At 46.2% G+C, this 19,340-nt stretch overlaps 1 protein-coding gene across 3 annotated transcripts in view; it reads right to left on the reverse strand.

The window, feature by feature from the left end:
• Positions 1-19,340, reverse strand: part of CLCN6 (chloride voltage-gated channel 6) — a 36,686-nt gene that overhangs the window by 12,325 nt on the left and 5,021 nt on the right. For 2 of the 3 annotated variants that reach the window (XR_002914891.3, XM_024246547.3), the window contains exons 3-13: positions 14,485-14,550; positions 13,715-13,780; positions 10,842-10,908; positions 7,942-8,048; positions 6,913-7,039; positions 6,192-6,259; positions 4,534-4,592; positions 3,523-3,655; positions 2,496-2,609; positions 2,091-2,257; positions 1,392-1,518 (exon numbers count right to left, since the gene is read on the reverse strand). Coding sequence is in view for 2 of the 3 variants with exons in the window: in XM_024246547.3 (XP_024102315.1) it covers positions 1,392-1,518; positions 2,091-2,257; positions 2,496-2,609; positions 3,523-3,655; positions 4,534-4,592; positions 6,192-6,259; positions 6,913-7,039; positions 7,942-8,048; positions 10,842-10,908; positions 13,715-13,780; positions 14,485-14,550 (1,101 nt within the window). In the remaining variant the exon portion in view is untranslated. 3 annotated transcript variants of the gene reach the window in all.

Consider the following 19,340-nt stretch of genomic DNA (forward strand, 5'->3'; position numbering starts at 1 on the left):
TGTGTGTGTATATATATATAATATATACATATAACTGGGGACACTGAAGAGGCTGTCCTCCAAGACAAGGGCCCCAATGGGGATCTGAGAGATTCAAGTGGTTACTGAGAAGCAACAAGAAAAGAGTACAGTTGTCCCTCAGTATTCACCAGGGATAGGGTCCAGGATCCCGATGGATACCAAAATCCAGGGATGCTCAAGTGCCAGATATAAAATGGTGTATATTTGCATATAACCTATGTAGGTCCTTCTATATACTTTTAAATCCTCTCTAGATTATTTATAATACCCTAATACAATGTAAATGCTATGTAAATAATTGTTATACTGTACTGTTTTTTATTTGCATTATTTTTTACTGTTGTCTTGTTTTTTTTTTTATGTTTTGCATCCTGAATATATTTGCTCCACAGTTGGTTGACCCTATGTAATTCCATGGATGCAGGACCCACAAATGTGGAGGGCCAACTGCACTTGCTCACCAGTCTGCAGCCAAGGGCTGGAATCACACATCTGGCTGACTCACTGAACCATAGGTGTAGCTCTCAGAGCCTCTGGGTTGGACCAAAAGAACACAGTGTGGAGTAGGCTCCACGGACTACCTCACGGGACCACTCCTCAGGGAAAGCCTCTGGAAAATACTGCACCCCACAAGAAGGGAAAAGCAGAAGTGCAGGAGGGCGGCGCACCCACAAAGGACCCAACACTGGGAAAACGCAGAGGATGCTGGGAAGAGAGAAGCCTCCTTGCCCAGACACAGACATTTCTTCCTCTCATGAGTGACTGTCATAGTCACAGAGGCGATGAGGTGGGTGCTGAGCCTCTGGGCTGTGGCCCCTTCAGGCAAGGGGAGGTAGAAGAGTAACTGGGGCTCGGAAAGCACCTTGCTGTCGGCTTCCCAAGTGTCTGTTTCCCATGAATGTTGTTCAACAGAGAGGAGTTCCCCTCTGTGAGGCCAGGGTTGTTCCCAGGTTCCCCTCTGTGAGGCCAGGGTTGTTCCCAGGTTCCCCTCTGTGAGGCCAGGGTTGTTCCCAGGTTCCCCTGTGAGGCCAGGGTTGTTCCCAGGTTCCCCTGTGAGGCCAGGGTTGTTCCCAGGTTCCCCTGTGACGCCAGGGTTGTTCCCAGGTTCCCCTGTGAGGCCAGGGTTGTTCCCAGGTTCCCCTCTGTGAGGCCAGGGTTGTTCACAGAAGTGGCAAAGACAGAGGGCATGTGGTGTGCACCTTCTCTGAGGTAAAAAGACGACTACAGATTCCCATATCTCTCAACGCTCGGGTAATGGGTGTGGAAGGATAAACCCAACACATCTATTAGTTCTCAACAGAGGAAGGTCATACATTTCTGGATTCTTCCTCGTGGGTATGGGATAAAGGTAGCAGGTGCACTGGGGTTACCTGGAGCTGGAATGAGTCATTACCGATTTGACTCGAAGAGGACATCTGGCGGCATTCTCCTAACACCATCGAGGCCACAAACACCACCACAGTGGTTACCAGAGACACAAGGAGGCTCTCTAAGACTCTAGGAGGCAAAGCACAGCTGTTATAAAACACCACAGAAAGAAGCTCTGGTCTCCGGAATTCAAAACATAACCCTGCCTACCCCCAGCCCCGATTTCTCCAAACAGCATTCACAGCAGCCCCTGGTCAGTCAACACGTGTGCAGAATTGATCCACGATTTGCTGTATTCCAGCAATTTGTTTGTAAAAAGTGGGCAGTTAAAGTGGGCTGCTACGTCCATATCATCTCTCTCCAAGGAATGAATGGCTTTCCATTATAATAAGTCCTGGGGCGAGAAGCCTCCTGAGAGCAAGCTGCTCGGCAGGGCCACGGTGACCCTTCTGACCTTGTCATGTGTCCGAGTGGCCAAGTCAGGACAGGCAGAGAGTCAACCAGCAACTCTGACATCAATTAAGCTGGCTCAGCCCTTTGGCCTGTCAAGTAGGGCAGATGCATGGCTGTGTTTAGATTCTCAGTCTTAGATGAGAACTCAAAGCCGTGGAGGCAGGGTCTGCTCCTCGGGAGAGATGGCGCGGCCCACACCAAGCTCAGGGAGCCGCAGCAGGGTGGGGGGGAGGCGACTGTGCAGATACCTGACGAGCTTAGGTTTCGGGTGCACGTTTCGCATACGGTACTTTGCAAGCCTCTTGTTCAGACAGTTGAATGTGGCTCCCAGGAGGCCCCCAATGACCCCCATCACGACGAAGAAACCCAAATCCATAGCTGTCCAGAGATGACATTTTTTATCAGAGTCAGAGCACTGAGAGAAGGGGAAAGGGAGAGGGAGAGAAAAACCATAGCAGCCATGAGAACCGGAAGAGACAGAAGAGAAGACAGAAGCAAGAGTGGGGCTGCTTTCCCGCATGGCAGAGGCTAATGGGCGAGATGTGCCCCTGGAAGTTGTACCTAGCCCTCTGCTCATTTCTCTCTGGTCCTTCACTTGAGAGGAAATTTTCATGGGTCAAATTAAAAATCCCTGGGGAAAGGACAAAACATACCTTAAACTCGCCAAAGTTCAGCAATCCAGGGAGCTGGAAGGAACCCCAGCTTCCAAACTGAATCCCAGAACGGAAGAAGTTGAGGGTGAAGGTGGCAGACATGGAACAAAAGAGCTAGGGGAGAGGTGACAAAAGACAAGAAGGTTCAGGAGTGGCATGTCCTACTCTCTCCCAACCCTTCCTCCTGGTACCCACTGCTCTATGCAGAGACCTCCAGAATCCACATCAGGGTACAGAGATCTGGTCACCCTTACAGTAGATACACCCCAGGTGTGACCAACTCTAGACTGGGCTTTAAGAAGTTTCCGTTCCAGCAGCCTACTCTACTATGAGAGCCTATTTACAGCCTTTACAGACCAGACCTTGCACCAAAAGGAAGGATCAATGCAAAGCGGCCTGCTCTGAGGGAGGAGACCGGCTCCAGTCCAATCCCCACCACTTCCTCCTTTATGACAACAGCCAGTTTCACATTTTCATGTCAGGTGGTTCATCAAGAAAGGATAACAAGGCCGGGCGTGGTGGCTCACGCCTGTAATCCCAACACTTTGGGAAGCCAAGGCGGGTGGATCACCTGATGTCAGGAGTTCAAGACCAGCCTTGCCAACGTGGTAAAACCCCATCTCTACTAAAAATACAAAAATTAGCTGGATGTAGTGGCACGTGCCTATAATCCCAGCTACTCATAAGGCTGAGGCAGGAGAATTGCTTGAATCCAGGAGGCAGAGGCTGCAGTGAGCCGAGATCGCGTCACTGCCCTCCAGCCTGGGCAACAGAGCAAGACTCCATCTCAAAAAAATAAAAAAATAATAAAAAAGGGTAACAGCGGTTTGATTTGGGGTTGGGGAGGGTATTGATATGAGAAGTATAGGAAGTCCAGTGTGGAGGTTATAGGCACAAGAGCAAAGCTGTTTCTGATCCAGTCGACTCCCACCAGTCTCATCAAAACTACCATTCCATGTACCGAGTAAGGGACACCCAGTGTAATTCGGGGGGTGTGGTTAAGGCTTTCACTGAAGGTCCTCCTCACCACTTTCCACGTGAGCCCTTGATTCCAGAAGGACGAACCCTCCTCTAGACTGAACAAGGTACCCCCGATTGGCGCCCCAAAAGCTGCAGCAACTCCAGCAGCCGCTCCTGCTGATACAAAGTCTCTCTTGTCTCTGAGGAGAGGAGAGAGACGGGTTATCCAATAAAGAGCCCTCAGCCCACAAAAGGCGGTTTCTGACTTCCTTATCATGAACATTTTCTCTCACACCTGTGAATGAATAGGCAGGGATCCCGGAAGGGCAGGTCACTGGTGAGGCAGCCTTTGCCGCGAGTGTGTCCATCTGAGAGCCACACACCTTAGCACCAGAGTCCCTTTCAGCATGGCGGCTACTCCGCCTGGGAACAGGAGCCCCTGACTTCTGTGTTTTCTGTGATCTCAGAATCTCAGCCCCCAGCTCAGGGGGCAGATCAAAGATCGGCACGATCACTGCTGCACCATGTTCCCACCGGATCTTCCTTCCAGAAAACCCCGGCATCAGTAAAAACATCAAGGTGCCTTCTGGGTATGTGCCGAACTTGCAGGAATACAAAGAGAAGGTGGTCTGTGACTCTAAACTGGGTCTGTGATTGAAAGAGCCTTACAAGGCGGGCAGGTCAGTAACACACACATCTGATACAGGGCTAAAAAAGTCTACTAAGAGTACCTTCTGACCCAGGAGGGTGGCTGACCAAGTGAATCACTGGGGAATACAAAACGTCTTCCTAAGAATATGCCTGTCTGTGGCCTTTCTTGGCTGGGTTTTTAATCTGGGACCATCTTCATTTGCCTGAGATGCTTCTAAGCCTTATGGCAAGACAAAATAAAAGTCACGATGCCAGCCTGGTGCTTTGGCTTCTTATTTCCAGAAGAAAAGTTCAAAGCCCGCCCCCATCTCCCACAGTCGGGTTTACCAGCAGGGGACACTGCCAGGCTAGAGCAAGTATCGAGTCTGACCCACAGAGCATCAACATGTTGTTTCCAAAAAAAAACCAATTTCTAACCTTTCCATACCTGTCGCTTCGGAAATAGGGGAAGTTAAACTGGATCTTCCGTAAGGAGATGCTCTGAAACTAAAGCGAGAGAAAAGAGAGCCACTAAAGAGCCTACTCATATAACCAAATACCACCTGTACCCCAGTAATTATGGGAAAAAAAAAAGAACACAGGTCAGGGGCAGTCTAGGACTGAAACTGTGGGAATCCACAGCATCAGGGGAGGCCCCTCTGCTTGAGCACACCTGGGTAAGTGTGCTGCAGGAAGGAAAGTCCAGAACAGCAACTTGGGAAAAAAGGAGGCTGGGCGTGGTAGCTCATGGCTCACGCCTGTAATCCCAGCACTTTGGGAGGCCGAGGCGGACGGCTGATCACCTAAGGTCAGGAGTTGGAGACCAGCCTGGCCAACGTGGCAAAACCCTGTCTCTACTAAAAATACAAGATTTAGCCAGGCGTGGTGACATATGCCTGTAATCCCAGCTACTCAGGAGGCTGAGCCAGGAGAATCGCTTGAACCCAGGAGGCGGAGGCTGTAGTGAGCAGAGACGGCGCCATCGCACTCCAGCCTGGGCAACAGAGTGAGACTCCGTCTCGAAAAATGAAAATAAAAAAACTTGGGAAAAAAGGAGATTACCCCCCACCCTTGGGAGGAGCTTATTTTTCCTGCCCTCACATTTCTAGGACCTTCTGAAATCCCATTTTGTGCAGAGTCAACAAGTCAGAAAGAATAAAGGGAAATGGCTGAGCTGAGGGAAGGGGACGCGGAAGCTATTGCAGAAGACCGAGTCCGCTCTGCTCAGCAGCGCCAGGAAGAGAAGGGCCCAGAGCCTGTCCTCGGTCTGCCCCACAAAGGCGCACGCTGATGCCCACTCCACGCCTGGCCTTCCACCCCTTGGCTCACTTCTGCCAGATCTGGTGCTCGAGGCAGTAGCAGGAGAGACCAAAAGACGAGCTCTGGACGAAAGAATCTTCCCTCCTTCACTTCAGAGACTCCCAACCACAATAACTCCCTCTTCTCAGGACTGGAGAGGGAAATGACTAAGAGTGATGGTTCACACGGACTGAGACTTCTCCAACAGCAGCCAGGGATCTGGAGTAGCCCCCAAGAATGGGAGCTTTGAGGTCTCGAGCTAGTACCTCAACCTCTCTAAGCCTCGGTTTCCCCATCCAAGGATGGGGGTAATAATAACAACAAATCATTGAAGGTGGCTATAAGGAGAAAGCAGTTAGTATACGGGCGTCTGGCACACAGACCATAACTAGCAGCTGTTATTATGACTGTACCATGCCAACTAGAATCAGCATGGAACTGTGCCTAAAACCATGTCAGTCGATGCTTCGAGCCTCTTGGATCCGGCAGCACTGAGATGATCCACCCAGCCACCCTATATGGAGGCGCCTGGTGATGGCTATGGAAGCACCCAGTGACTTTCATCCGCCATGTCATAGTTTTTCTCTATGTCTCATTTCTGCTCCTAGGGCTCGGTAGGGCATCAGTAAAACTTCCAAGTATAAGTTATGCCCTTTCCTGAGAGATAGACACATGGTTTTCACATCAAGCCAGAATGGCACCAGGTTCCAATGTGATGTCAGGGTGTCCCAGTGGATTTCGCCCAGTATAACCACAGACCTCCCACTAGGCCTGCCCAGAGGCCCACACCCTCTCAGCCCATCTTACCTGAGGGAGGCCAGCTCCCACCACTGAACCACTGTGGATCATGGGGCCTTCCTTCCCCACGAAGAGCCCTGGGCAGGGTGAAAAAGGAAAGACCAGCGGTCAGTGCAGAAACGCCCCTGGGTCAGGAGACCTTGGCTACAAAAACCTTTCTCGTGACAACTGAATAGAGATGATCCTAAGACTTTATAAGAGAAAGAGCCAAATTCCCACCAAATAAGCTCCATTTCAAGTCTTGCTAGAAGAGAAAACACTCTGCATTCTAAACTGTGTGTCAGCAAATGAGAGCCTGTGAGCCCAGACCACCAGCTCCCTCCTGGTTTTACACGGCCTGAGAACTAAGACTGGCTTTTATGTTCTTAAATGGACACAAGTAAATAGTTACATAAACATCTATATAAGAGCTTCCATTCTGATTCTTGGCCCACAAAGCCTTAAATATTTACTATCTGGCTGTTGACACAAAAAGCTTACTAATTTTGACAAAAGTGAATTCCACAAACTAAATTCCAAATCCCAAAACTGAAGAGTGTGTTTGTCAGGTATCTGAATGGTAACATACGAACAGTGTCTGCATTTAAAAAACAGCCCATCAACAAAAAGTGCAGACATCAGCTGTTTGAGGCTGGGCCCTGCAGTTCAAATCTAATAACTGAAATACATCATGCTTCTTGTCATCTCTGCCCCTTGAATATTTGAAGGATACAAGTTGGACCTTTCTTACCTCCAGCCACACTGAACAGCACTCCAAGGACCTTGCAGAGCAGGGTCCGGAGACGGACGATTCCTGGCACCTTCACGCCATTCAGATAGCATTTGACCTCGGGTATCCCAGAACCTGCTGCCACCGGCTGATGGAGGAGAGCAGGCACACCCATAACTCAAAATCCATTGGCTCTCTGGCTTACCCTCAACAACCTGGGCAGCGGAAGAGGGAGAGCTGGCCACCTTCATTAGCAGCGTGAGCGTCACCTGGAGGGCTTACTAAACCACAGCTTCTGGGCCCCACTTCAGAGGATCTGACTCAGGAGGTCTGAGGGGCAATGGGAGGACTTGCACTTTTTTTTTTTTTTTTTGAGATAGAGTTTCACTCTTGTTGCCCAGGCTGGAGTGCAATGGCACAATCTCCACTCACTGCAACCTCTGCCTTCTGGGTTCCAGCAATTCCCCTGCCTCAGCCGCCCGAGTAGCTGGGATTACAGGCATGCGCCACCACGCCCGGCTAATTTTGTATTTTTACTGGCTAATTTTGTATTTTTAGTAGAGACGGGGTTTCTCCACATTGGTCAGAATGGTCTCGAACTCCCGACCTTAGGTGATCTGCCCGCCTTGGCCTCCCAAAGTGGCCGGACTTGCACTTTTTAAAGAAAAATAATTTCCACTTTTATTTTAGATTCAGGGATTGCATGTGCAGGTCTGTTACGAGGGTATATTGCATGATGCTGAGGTTTGGGATACGAATGATCCCGTCACCTAGGTAGTGAGCATGGCACCCAACAGTTTTGTTTTCAGCCCTTTCCCCCTTTTTTCCTCCCCCCAGAATCTGCACAAGTTCCCTGTGAATGAGCATCACCTGGGGAGTCTTTCTTCTTTAATCTCACCAGAGGGTGAAACCTTTACCTTTAGTGAACAAGAGGCCACTTTCTGCAGGAATCTGCATTCTCAGTTTCCTGACATTCTGGAAGGAGGTGGGGAAAAGGAGTGCGGGACTCTAAAACCTCCTAAGCGAGCAGGTGAATCCAAACCACCTCACCTCAATGAGAACAAGGAGGCTTGCCAGGAAGACAAAGGTGAGGTTAAAACCCAGGAGTTCAAGGAGAGACAGAGCGAGGCAGCCTTTCTGGCTGCACTCCTCCACTGCTGTGGAAACTGGGTTAAGGAAACTGTTCATCAGCCGAGGGGTGTCCCCATCATCACTTCAGAGGGTGCAGCTGCTTCTCCTTTGGATCATGCCGGCTGCTGAGTGCACTTTTTCTCCATATATAAAAATTTTTTAAAAACTGCCTGAGATGACTGGGTGCGATGGCTCATGCCTGTAATCCCAACACTTTGGGAGGCTGAGGCAGGAGGATCACTTGAGCCTCAGAGTTGGAGGCCAGCCTGGGCAATGTAGTGAGACCATGTCGCTACAAAAAATACAAAAGGTACATGCCTATGGGCCCAGCTACTCAAGAAGCTGAGGTGGGAGGATCGCTTGAGCCCGGGAGGCTGAGGCTGCAGTGAGCTGTCATCGTACCACTGCACTCCAGCCTAGGCAACAGTGTGAGACCTCATCTCTTAAAAAAAAAAATTGTTTGAGATGCCTTTGACACTAGGAAATACTTCAGACATTACAAAAAGTAACGAATACCCATACCCTCACAACCTTAGCTTTAACAAATCTCAACAATATGCCATATATGCTCCAGGTATTTTTAAAAAATAAAACATTCAATACCATTTTAAGAAACAAAACCAAAAAAAACCAGTTTTCCTTCCTCTCTCCCCTGGGAGAAACCACTAACCTGAAATTATTGTATTTCAAAAGTGTCCATACTGTTGTACACGGCACTTGTATATTCTGTAACTTGCTCTTTTTTTCTCAACATTAAGTCTTTGAGAATTAGCCATGTTGATACACCCAGCTCTGTGGTTCGTTCACTTTCACTTCTATCTAAAATTTTTATTTTACAATCTACAGAAATGGCATGATGTCTAAAATGACACCGTATGAATGTACCACAATTTTTCCATTCTCTCATTTGGTGACTCCAGCTTTCTGCTATCACAAAGCTATAATTATCACCTTTGTACACGTCTACGGTTCACATCTATAAGAGGAATGTATGAGTCACAGGAATGTGCACCTTCCTTTTTCCAGAGGTTTACCGGCCAGTTTTTCTCTTTTGAGAATTCCAGTTCACATCCTTTGCTCGTTTTGCTTCTATTGGACCATCTGTTGTTTTTCTGATTGAGTTGCAGGAGTTCTTCCTGTATTATTTGTTCTGAATTGGAGTCTCACTCTGTCACCCAGGCTGGAGTACAGTGTTGCAATCTCGGCTCACTGCAACCTCCGCCTCCTGGGTTCAAGTGATTCTCCTGCCTCTGCCTCCCAAGTATCTGGACTAAAGGTGCACACCACCACGCTCAGCTAAATTTGTATTTTTAGTAGAGACAGGATTTCCCCATGTTGGCCAGGCTGGTCTCGAACTCCTGACCTCAAGTGATCTGCCTGCCTCGGCCTCCCAAAGTGCTGGGATTACAGGCGTGAGCCACCGTGCTCAGCCTCTTCCTGTATGCTGGATACAAATTATCTGCCTCTTAAATGCATAGTAAATAACCTCTCTCAGGCTGTGGACTTGTTTTCACTTTATGGTGTTTTATTGTTGTTATTTGGAGTTTTTGTCTTTATAAAATATGTACTTTGATGTGGTCAAGTTTATTGATTTTTTTTTTTTTTTTTGAGAGAGTTTTGCTCTCGTTGCCCAGGCTGGAGTCCAATGGCGTGATCTCGGCTCACTGCAGCCTCTGTCTCCCGGGTTCATGCCATTCTCCTGCCTCAGCCTCCCCAGCATCTGGGACTACAGGCACACACCGCCACTTCTGGCTAATTTTTTTGTATTTTTAGTACAGATGGGGTTTCACCGTGTTAGCCAGGATGGTCTCAATCTCCTGACCTCGTGATCCGACCGCCTCTGCCTCCCAAAGTGCTGGGATTACAGGCGTGAGCCACCACGCCCAGCCCCATTGATGTTTTTTCTTATAGTCTGTGCCTTCTGGAGTTTTAAGAAATTATTTCCTACTCTTGACAACATATAGTCTCCCAAAGTTTTGTTTTGCATATTTACATCTTCATCTGGAATTTATCTTATTTATAGTACGAAATAGGAATGTCACTATTTTTCCATATGGATCACCCATGTCCCAGCATCATTTTTTTTTAAGACAGGGTCTTGCTATGCTGCCCAGGCACAATCATGGTGCATTACAGCCTCAAACTCCTGGGCTCACCTCCTAAGTAGCTGGGACTACAGAGATGTGTATCTTTTATTTATTAAATAACACAGCGTCTTTTATTAAATCACTCATCACTCCCTTAGTGATTTGTAATATTAACTGTCATTCACCAAAGTTCCATGTATGTGAGGACCAGTTTCTGCTTCTCTATCATTTTCCACTGTCTAGGTATTCCTGCACCAATATGACCAATTTCAATGACTGTATCTTAAATTTTATGACTTTTTTTTCCTAACTCCCCAAACTTGTTAATTTTATAAGACTTGATATCTGACAGGGTCAAGTCCACCTTCTTGTCATTTAGAACTATACTGACTACTTTTGGCCCTTTACTCTTCTACACACATTTACAAAGAATTTCTGAGTTCCACAACAAATTCTATTGGAATTTTGATTGGAACTACGTTAAATTTACAGATTAGGGAGTACAGGCATCTTTGTGGCATCTGTAATCTTATCAACTACAAACATGGGTATATGTCTTTGCTTATTAAAGTCCTTCTTTTGTGTCCTTCAGTGATCACTAAAAATATTAAAGCTGAATAACTAATAAGCGGCCCTTCTATTATCATGCTTACTGTTAAACCCATTTCTATGTAAGAAAGAATCTTGGTGACCACTGAAGTCCACGAACACCAGGAACCATGAAAAGGATACATGTCTGTACCACTCCGAACTTGAGTTGGGTGAAGAGTCGCACAAAAAAGTCCACAAAGAGACCCACCTGTGAAGAGCAAGAGATCTGTCACACAGCCTTATTTCCAAGTGTAGCACAGGTGTAGTACAGGTGTGCTCCTCTTGAAGACATCTCCTCCCCCACTGCACGTACGGAGGCTGCTCACCAGCCAGCAGCACATGAATGCACAGCAGAAAAGCGCAGAAGGAGAAGATCCCTTCTCCAGCCCGGTCCCACTGCCCCTCCAAAGAACAAAGGCAGAGGGTACAGCTAAGTTGAGTGAAGCAACGGAAAACAAAGAGGGAAGCAGGTGCAGAAAAGATGTGAGACCAAGAAAGACTACTGACACAGGCGTGTCTAATCTTTTGGCTTCCCTGGACCACACTGGAAGAAGAATTGTCTTTGGCCATACATAAAATACAGTAACGATAGCTGACGAGCTAAAAAAAGAAAAACTCAGAAAAATCTCATAATGTTTTTAAAAGGTGTATGAATCTGTGTTGGGCCATGGGTTGGACAAGCTTGCTTTAAAACACAACGTTCATTTAGGTGTATGTGCTTTTTGCACGTTCCTTATTAGCAGGTTCTATTTTGTAAGTCATTATTTTGACTTGAAATCATCTTTTTTTGAGATGGGGTCTTGCTATATTGCCTAGGCTGGCCTTGAACTCCAGGGCTTAAGAGACCCTCCTGCCTCAGCCTCTCAAGTAGCTGGGATTACAGGCACACCCCACTGTGCCAGGCTTGACTTATAACCATCTTATAGTCCACAGTTACTCTGGGTAGAGAAAACAACCAAATTCCAGTATTCCACTCTCCAAAGTGCTCAGGGCTTAAAGGAGGACTAGAAATACTTCTAATTTTATGGATTCAGGATCAAAGCTTCTTGCCTTTAACTCTGGCCTTCCCTCAAGCCAATGCCTGGAGGCTTTTTGATACTGAAGCCATAAGTGGCCACACATCAATGGACAAGAGTTGGGAGTGCTATGTCATAAAGGCAGGTCTGCCTTCCTAAAATACGAAGGTAGGCGGTAAAGTTGCTTCAGCTTGAGTAACACTTATCTGAAATGCTTGGGACCGGAAGTGTTTTGGATTTCAGATTTTTTTTTTCCGAATATCTACATTATACTGATTAAACATCCCAAATCCAAAAATTTGACATCCAAAATCTGAATGCGCCAATGAGTATTTCCTCTGAGCACCGTGTCAGCATTTGAAAAGTTTTGGATTTTGGAGCATTTTGGATTTTCTGATAAGGAACACTCAACCTGTAGTACTGACAAATGGCAGCTCCAAAGAGTTTGATATAAAAGTAGCACAAACACTAACAACTAGAGGCCTAATGAGTATGCTTATTATAGAGAAATTTGCAACCAGAAACATATATAGCAAAATAAATACCTTGAGATTTCTATTTTTTTATTTTCATTTTTTTATTTTTAAGGAGACAGGGTCTCCCTATGTTGCCCAGGCTGGTCTCAACTGCTGGGCTCAAGCAGTCCTCCTGTTTCGGCCTCTCAAAATGCTGGGATTACAGGTGTGAGCCACCGTTCCTGGCCCAAACACCCTGAGATTTAAATAAAACAATAAACCAACCCAAGTTTCCTCAAAATGGTATCCATCAGAATACCACTGAAGAGGGCTTCTGAATGCCATCAGTCTTACCTAGTAAGACGTTCCTTTACTTGTGGATTTACTATAGTAAAAATGTGATGCATGCCATGAAAATAAAAACTGTGGTTGGCCCCTGTGGCTCTATTATACCAAACACATGTGTACATTTTCTAGGCATATCATGTCAAATTAAGTAGGAGGCTTGTGGCCAGTTCAAGAGAAAGGTGGTCAACAGGCTGTTACTGAGGACAGATACCTTATCTCAACACTGTACTGACCGGAATCAGATTTGACATGGATCTTTTTGACGATGGTGATTTTTCCAGCTTCTCTTCTTCATATTTAACAATGTGAAGTCAGCAGTTTTGATTCCAGACTTTTTGCTATCCTCATCTTTGGCCATGTTTCCAATCTTTGGCCATGATTCACCTGTGAAGTTGCTGCCTCCACCAACTCTGTTCATATGGGCATATCCCTTCACTCACAGCTGCTGGCTCTATCTTCTAGATAACATTAACGGTGTACGGGGAGGAGCCCAGGATAGCACCATAAACTCCCTGCATGAGATCAAGAGCTATGGTGTGCCACTCTGTTCACTGGCACGCTGTACTAAATGAAGGGCATGATGTTCACAGTTCCGTACCCATGACTTTGCTTTTTCCCTAAAGAGTGATCTCATGCCTGCCTAGAGTCCTAACCACTCAGGAGGCTGAGGTAGGAGGATCACCTGAGCCCAGGAGGTCGAGGCTGCAGTGAACTATGATCACGCCACTGTGCTCCAGCCAGGGTGACAAAGCGAGACTCTGTCTCTATTTAAATTAAAAGAAAAAAAAAGTGACTTTAACATCCATTATTTACTCTACCCAATGCGTCATCTACCCATTAGGGAGACATGTTATCTAGTTTACTAGGTAGACTATGGATTATGATCCATAATCATATCATAAAAGATAAGTCCTGCCCAAACCTTTGAGCGCTTCAAGAGCACCATCATCATGTGTCTCGCTTTCACTTCACAAAGCAAAAGCAGGGGAAGTGTGAAAAACTGTGCCAGGATTATTCATTTAAAAAAAAAGGGAAAAAAGAAAAGGCACTCTTGATTATAATGACAAGTGTTACAGTCTTATAATGTTATAAATGTTACAATGACAAATGACAATGTTATTCACCCGGCCAGGGCTTTCCCTGTAAGCCCCTCCAGCTCTATGGCCCACCATCCCTCCAGGCCCTGCCTCCTCACCAGGCCAGTGCAGACTCCAATGGCAAACACCACCATCCACTTCACCGCCTCATACCTTCGACCTTTCTGTTCACACAAGAAAAGAATGATTCAGTTTACAGGGTTATGGTGGCAGAGGGGAAGAAATACATCTTGGCCAACCGGTTTTAAGCTAAATTCCACGTGGAGAGCAGGCACAGTGAAGATGATGTTGGGATTTCAGGTGCTTTACAGTGCAAAAATGATGGACTCTTAAGAGGCTGGGCAAGGTGCACTGACAGGGGGAACTCTGGTTGGCAGGATAAAGGCCTAGGGAATAAATGCCAACATAGGCCTACCTTGCAGATAGCATGGGTTTGGTTCCAGACCACCACAATAAAGCAAATATCACAATAAAGTGAGTCACACGAGTGTTTTGGTTTCCCAATGCATGTAAAAGCGATGTTTACACTATATTGTGGTCTATTAAGTGTGTAATAGCATTATGCCTACAAAAATGTACATACCTTAATTAAAAAATACTTTATGGCTAAAAAATGGAAACAAAATGCATGCTATTGGAAAAATGGCACCTTGCTCAACACAGGGTTGCCACCAACCTCCAGTGTGTAAAACCTGCAGTATCTGCGAGGGGAAACAAAGCAAAGCGCATAAAGTGAGGTCTGCCTGTATCTCATGAAAAGGTTCAAAAAACAAGGGGTAAAGATGTTTACTGGGGCCTTTAGAAGAGAAAAAAAAATGCCACGTTAAGACTGATTTGATCCCCAGAGATGAAGAATTGTAAGATTCACCTTATTATCCATGGTCTCCAAAACTTCCAGGTAAGGGTCATTGATACAGCGATCATAATCCAAACTCTGAAAAGAGGCAAAGGTGAGTCAAAAGGTCACGTCAGGTGAGAAGACCTGCAAAGGGACAAACCTCTGGGTTCCTGCTACTCAACATGTGGATGGGCAGAGCAGTCATGGGTACCTGCAGCACCCAGGAGGAGCTGGTTCAAAATGCAGAATCTGGCTGGGTACAGTGGCTCACGTCTACAATCCTAGCACTTTGGGAGGTCAAGGCAGGTGGATCACCTGAGGTCAGGAGTTCAAGACCAGTCTAGCCAACATGGTGAAACCCCGTCTCTACTAAAAATACAAAATTAGCCGGGCATGGTGGTGCACACCTGTAGTCCCAGCTACTTGGGAGGCTGAGGCAGGAGAATCACTGGAACCTGGGAGGTGGAGGTTGCAGTGAGCCGAGGTCGCACCACCACACTCCAGCCTGGGTGACAGAGCGAGACTCCGTCTCAAAAACAAACACAAAAACAAAATGCAGAATCTTAGACTCCTGCAGACCTGCAGCCCCAGATGACTCAGATGCACATTAAAATTTGAGTGGTGTTGCTTTAGGTTCATACTTCATGCTTTAGGAGAAGTTTTAAATTACCTATTTTTAAACTTCCTGTTTTGGCAAAATATTTAAAGACCTTCAGCTATCATTAGCCTTATGAAACTTACTCCATTAGATGTGAACAAAAGTTTCAGTCAGCCAGAACCAAATTAATTTAGAATGTCAATTAGTTATAATTATCTTTTGTAGTTAGTGTCTATGGAAATGAGGTTAGTCACAAGACAAACTAATATGGAAAGTATTTTTAAAAGCAACTTTCACTTTTTTTTTTTTTTTTTTGAGACGGAGTCTCGCTCTGTTGCCCAGGCTGGAGTGCAGTGGCGCAATCTCAGCTCACTGCAAGCTCTGCCTCCCAGGTTCGCACCATTCTCCTGCCTCAGCCTCCTGAGTAGATGGGACTACAGGCGCCTGCCAACACGCCCGGCTAATTTTTTTGCATTTTTAGTAGAGACGGGGTTTCACTGTGTTAGCCAGGATAGTCTCGATCTCCTGACCTCGTGATCCTCCCTCCTCGGCCTCCCAAAGTGCTGGGATTACAGGCGTGAGCCACTGCGCCTGGCCAACTTCCACTTTATGTTAGGAAGAGGCACAGATTCAGCTTGGCTCTCGGCTGCTAAAACTTCTACATCTGAAGCAGCATCCTTTACAACATGCATCACAAAACACAGAAATCCTGCAAGCAACTTGCAGGTATGCCACAGACATTTAGAGAAACAATTCAAAGGAAATCATTTTAGTTGTCTTGTTAGAGAAGCAGCAGTCTGGGCTGGGCGCAGTGGCTCACACCTGTAATCCCAGCACTTTGGGAGGCTGAGGCAGGAGGATCACTTGAGGCCAGAAGTTCGAGACCAGCCTGGGCAAGATGGTGAAACCCCATTTCTACTAAAAATACAAGTTAGCTGGGAGTGGTGGAGCACGCCTGTAATCTCAGCTACTCAGGAGGCTAGGGCAGGAGAGCTGCTTGAACCTAGGAGGCGGAGGTTGCAGTGAGCCAAGATCATGCCACTGCACTCCAGCCTGGGCAACAAAGCAAGACTGTATCTCAAAAAAAAAAAAAAAAAAAAAAAAAAAAGACGCAGCAGTTTGGCAACAAAGAAAAAAAATGGCCGGCCATCAGCTCTCCTTCCCACAACCTGTTCCTGTTCCTACCCACATCAGCTGGACACTGGCCGGGTGGCTGCCACACTCCCAGATAACAGTTTCACGTCAGCCAAACACACGTGATGAGTGACAATTTATTCTATCTATATGACTACCTATAGTCCAAATTCTTTTTTTATGAGTCCTGGAGTACCAACAAGTGACTGAGTATATCAATTATACATCCGTAGACTAGACACCAATAAAATGATTATAGTTAAGTCTATATAGAAAGATATGGAAAATATCCAAAAATTATTCAGCAAAAGAGCAAGATGCAATTAAAAAATAAAAATAAAGCAGGATGGAGAATTAAAAGTATAATATCCCTTTTTGATTAAACAAAATTAGGATTATTTGTACGTCAGCATTCATAACGGGAAAACATCCGTGAGGTAGAGCTTAAGGAGATATTTGTTTCTGGGTGTTGTCTGAAATTCTCATGGCACAAATGGTGTGCTTTTTTATATTTTAAAAAATGATCGGCTGGGCGTGATGGCTCAAGTCTGTAATTCCAGCACTTTGGGAGGCCGAGATAGGTGGATCACTTGAGGCCAAGAGTTTGAGACCAGCCCGGCCAACATGGCGAAACCCCGTCTCTACCAAAAATACACAAATTAGGTGGGTGTGGTGGTACACACCTGTCATCTCAGCTACTAGGATGGCTGAGACAGGAGAATCGCTTGAACCCAGGAGGCGGAGGTTGCAGTGAGCTGAGATCATGCCACTGCACTCCAGCCTAGGCGACAGAGTAAGACTCTGTCTCAAAAAAAAAAAAAAAAAATCTTTTTTACTGATCAGAAAAGAAGCATGGTGAGGAAAAAAGTACTTTTAGAAACTAGACTCATCCATAAGTGATTAAACACATATGCACATATATATATATTGTGGCGGCCAAGAGGAAAAGCTTCCCCTTTCACCCTCTGAAGATCTGCTAAAAGTGAACCGACAAAAGGCAGATTAATGGGAACAAAGGCATCCACTTATATAACATGCATTGCACAGGGGCACTGCAGAATGAGTACCCAATAATGCCAGTGAAGTACAGACACTTCTATACTCTTCTTCACAGAGGAAGGGGAGATGAGGATGTGGGAGGAAATAAGTCTTAGTGGAGAATGAATGGATCTGGGAAGCAGATATTATCTTGTGAATGATTCTCTTTGGAAATTGAATGGGACAGTGAACAAATAATGGTTGGGACAGTTTGTCTGGGCTCTAGGTATGTTGTTTGGTCTTCAGTCTCCTCTGTGAGATGAGTTTTAACGTTCCTTGGTTAATGGCATTTCAGGAAAGGGATCAAAGACAACCGTGTTCCTCTCTGGTAGGTCCAGTTTCTAGGTAGATAAGGGAACAGCAGAGAAGAGCCTCATCCTGTGCTTTGGGAGAGGCAAAGTGTGAGGGTGGAGAAGTTCAGAGAGAGACCCCCAGGCTGTTTCTTTAGTTCAGCATATCAAAGCACCACATTTCCAGGTATCATTTTCTGAGCCCCAACAATACACATACACACACAAACATACTTTGTCCTTTTTCTTTTTTTTGAGCCGGGGTATCTTTTGTTTGCTAATGAGATGAGTGGTGGCTGGGGGCCCTTAGATGGCTTCAGAAAAGGGGCTGGTCACCAGAAAGACCAAGGCAGGATTAGCGGGGTGGGACACCCAGCCCTCCAGGGAGGAGACCGAAGCTGAAGGTTAAGCTGATCACCAAGGGCTGGTGATGTAATCAATCATGACTGCATAAAAAAGGTTCCATAAAACTCCAAAATGACAAGGTTCAGAGAGCTTCCAGACAGCTGACCGTTTGGAGGTTCCTGGAGGGTAGCGTGCCTGGAGAGGGCATAGAAGCTCCGTGCCCCCTCCCATGTTCCTTGAATCTCTCCACCTGGCTGTTCTTCTGCATCCTTTATGATATCCTTTATTAATAAACTAGCAAACGTAAGTAGCATTTCTGTGTTTTCTGACCCGCTCTAGCAAATTAACCAAACTCAAGGAGGGAGTCCTGTGAACCTTCAATTCACTGCCAGCTGCTGAGAAATGCAGGTGACAATCTACTACTTTTTTTTTTTTTTTTTTTTTTAGATGGGGTCTTTGTCACCCAGGCTGGAGTGCAGTGGCGTAATCTCGGTTCACTGCAACCTCCAACTCCTGGGCTTAAGCCATCCTCCCAACTCAGCCTCCTGAGTAGTGGGGAAACAACCTCCACAGATCGGTGTTAGCAGTGTTGCGCAAGTGGTGCCTGAGAGCAGAGGAGAAACAATACTCTTACCCTCATCCAAAATATCTATGGAAATTACTGGTCAATTACTTGATTGATGGTTCTATCTAATAACGATATGGTTTCGTAAACATTTAGAAGGTTTTTAGATATCTAGAATAGGCAAATAGACATAAAGGAGATCAGTGGTTGCCTGGAGTCAGTGGCAAGGAGAACAGGCAGTGGCTGCTAATGAGTGCAGGGTTTCCTCTCGGGTGATGAAAATATCCTAAAATTGACTGTAGGAATTAGCTGGGCGCGGCGGCTCACGCCTATAATCCCAGCACTTTGGGAGGCTGAGCAGGCGGATCACCTGAGGCCAGGAGTTCGAGACCAGGCTGACCAACATGGAGAAGCCTTGTCTCTACTAAAAATACAAAATTAGCTGGGCATGGTGGCAGGCGCCTGTAATCCCAGCTACTTGGGAGGCTGAGGCAGGAGAATCGCTTGAACCCGGAAGGTAGAGGTTGCAGTGAGCTGAGATCGCTACATTGCACTCCTGCCTGGGCAACAAGAGCGAAACTCCGTCTCAAAAAAAAAAAAAAAAAAAAAAATTGACTGTAGGAATGGTTGTACAACTCTGTGAATATACTAATTTTTAAAACCCCATTGAATTGTACACTCTACATGGGTGAACTGAATAGTATGCCAATTATAGTGCAACAAAACTGCTAGGAAGGGCATTTAGAAACAACCGCAACACTAGAACACCAGAATCCCATTTTTTTTTTAGTCAGGGTCTCGATCTGTCACCCAGGCTGGAGTCCAGTGGCGTGATCACAGCTCTCTGCAACCTCCATCTCCTGGGCTCAAGCAATTCTCCTGCTTCGATCTCCTGAGTAGGTGGGACCACAGGCAA

The sequence above is a fragment of the Pongo abelii genome, chromosome 1 (assembly GCF_028885655.2).
Source record: "Pongo abelii isolate AG06213 chromosome 1, NHGRI_mPonAbe1-v2.0_pri, whole genome shotgun sequence".
Classification (NCBI taxonomy): Eukaryota; Metazoa; Chordata; class Mammalia; order Primates; family Hominidae; genus Pongo; species Pongo abelii.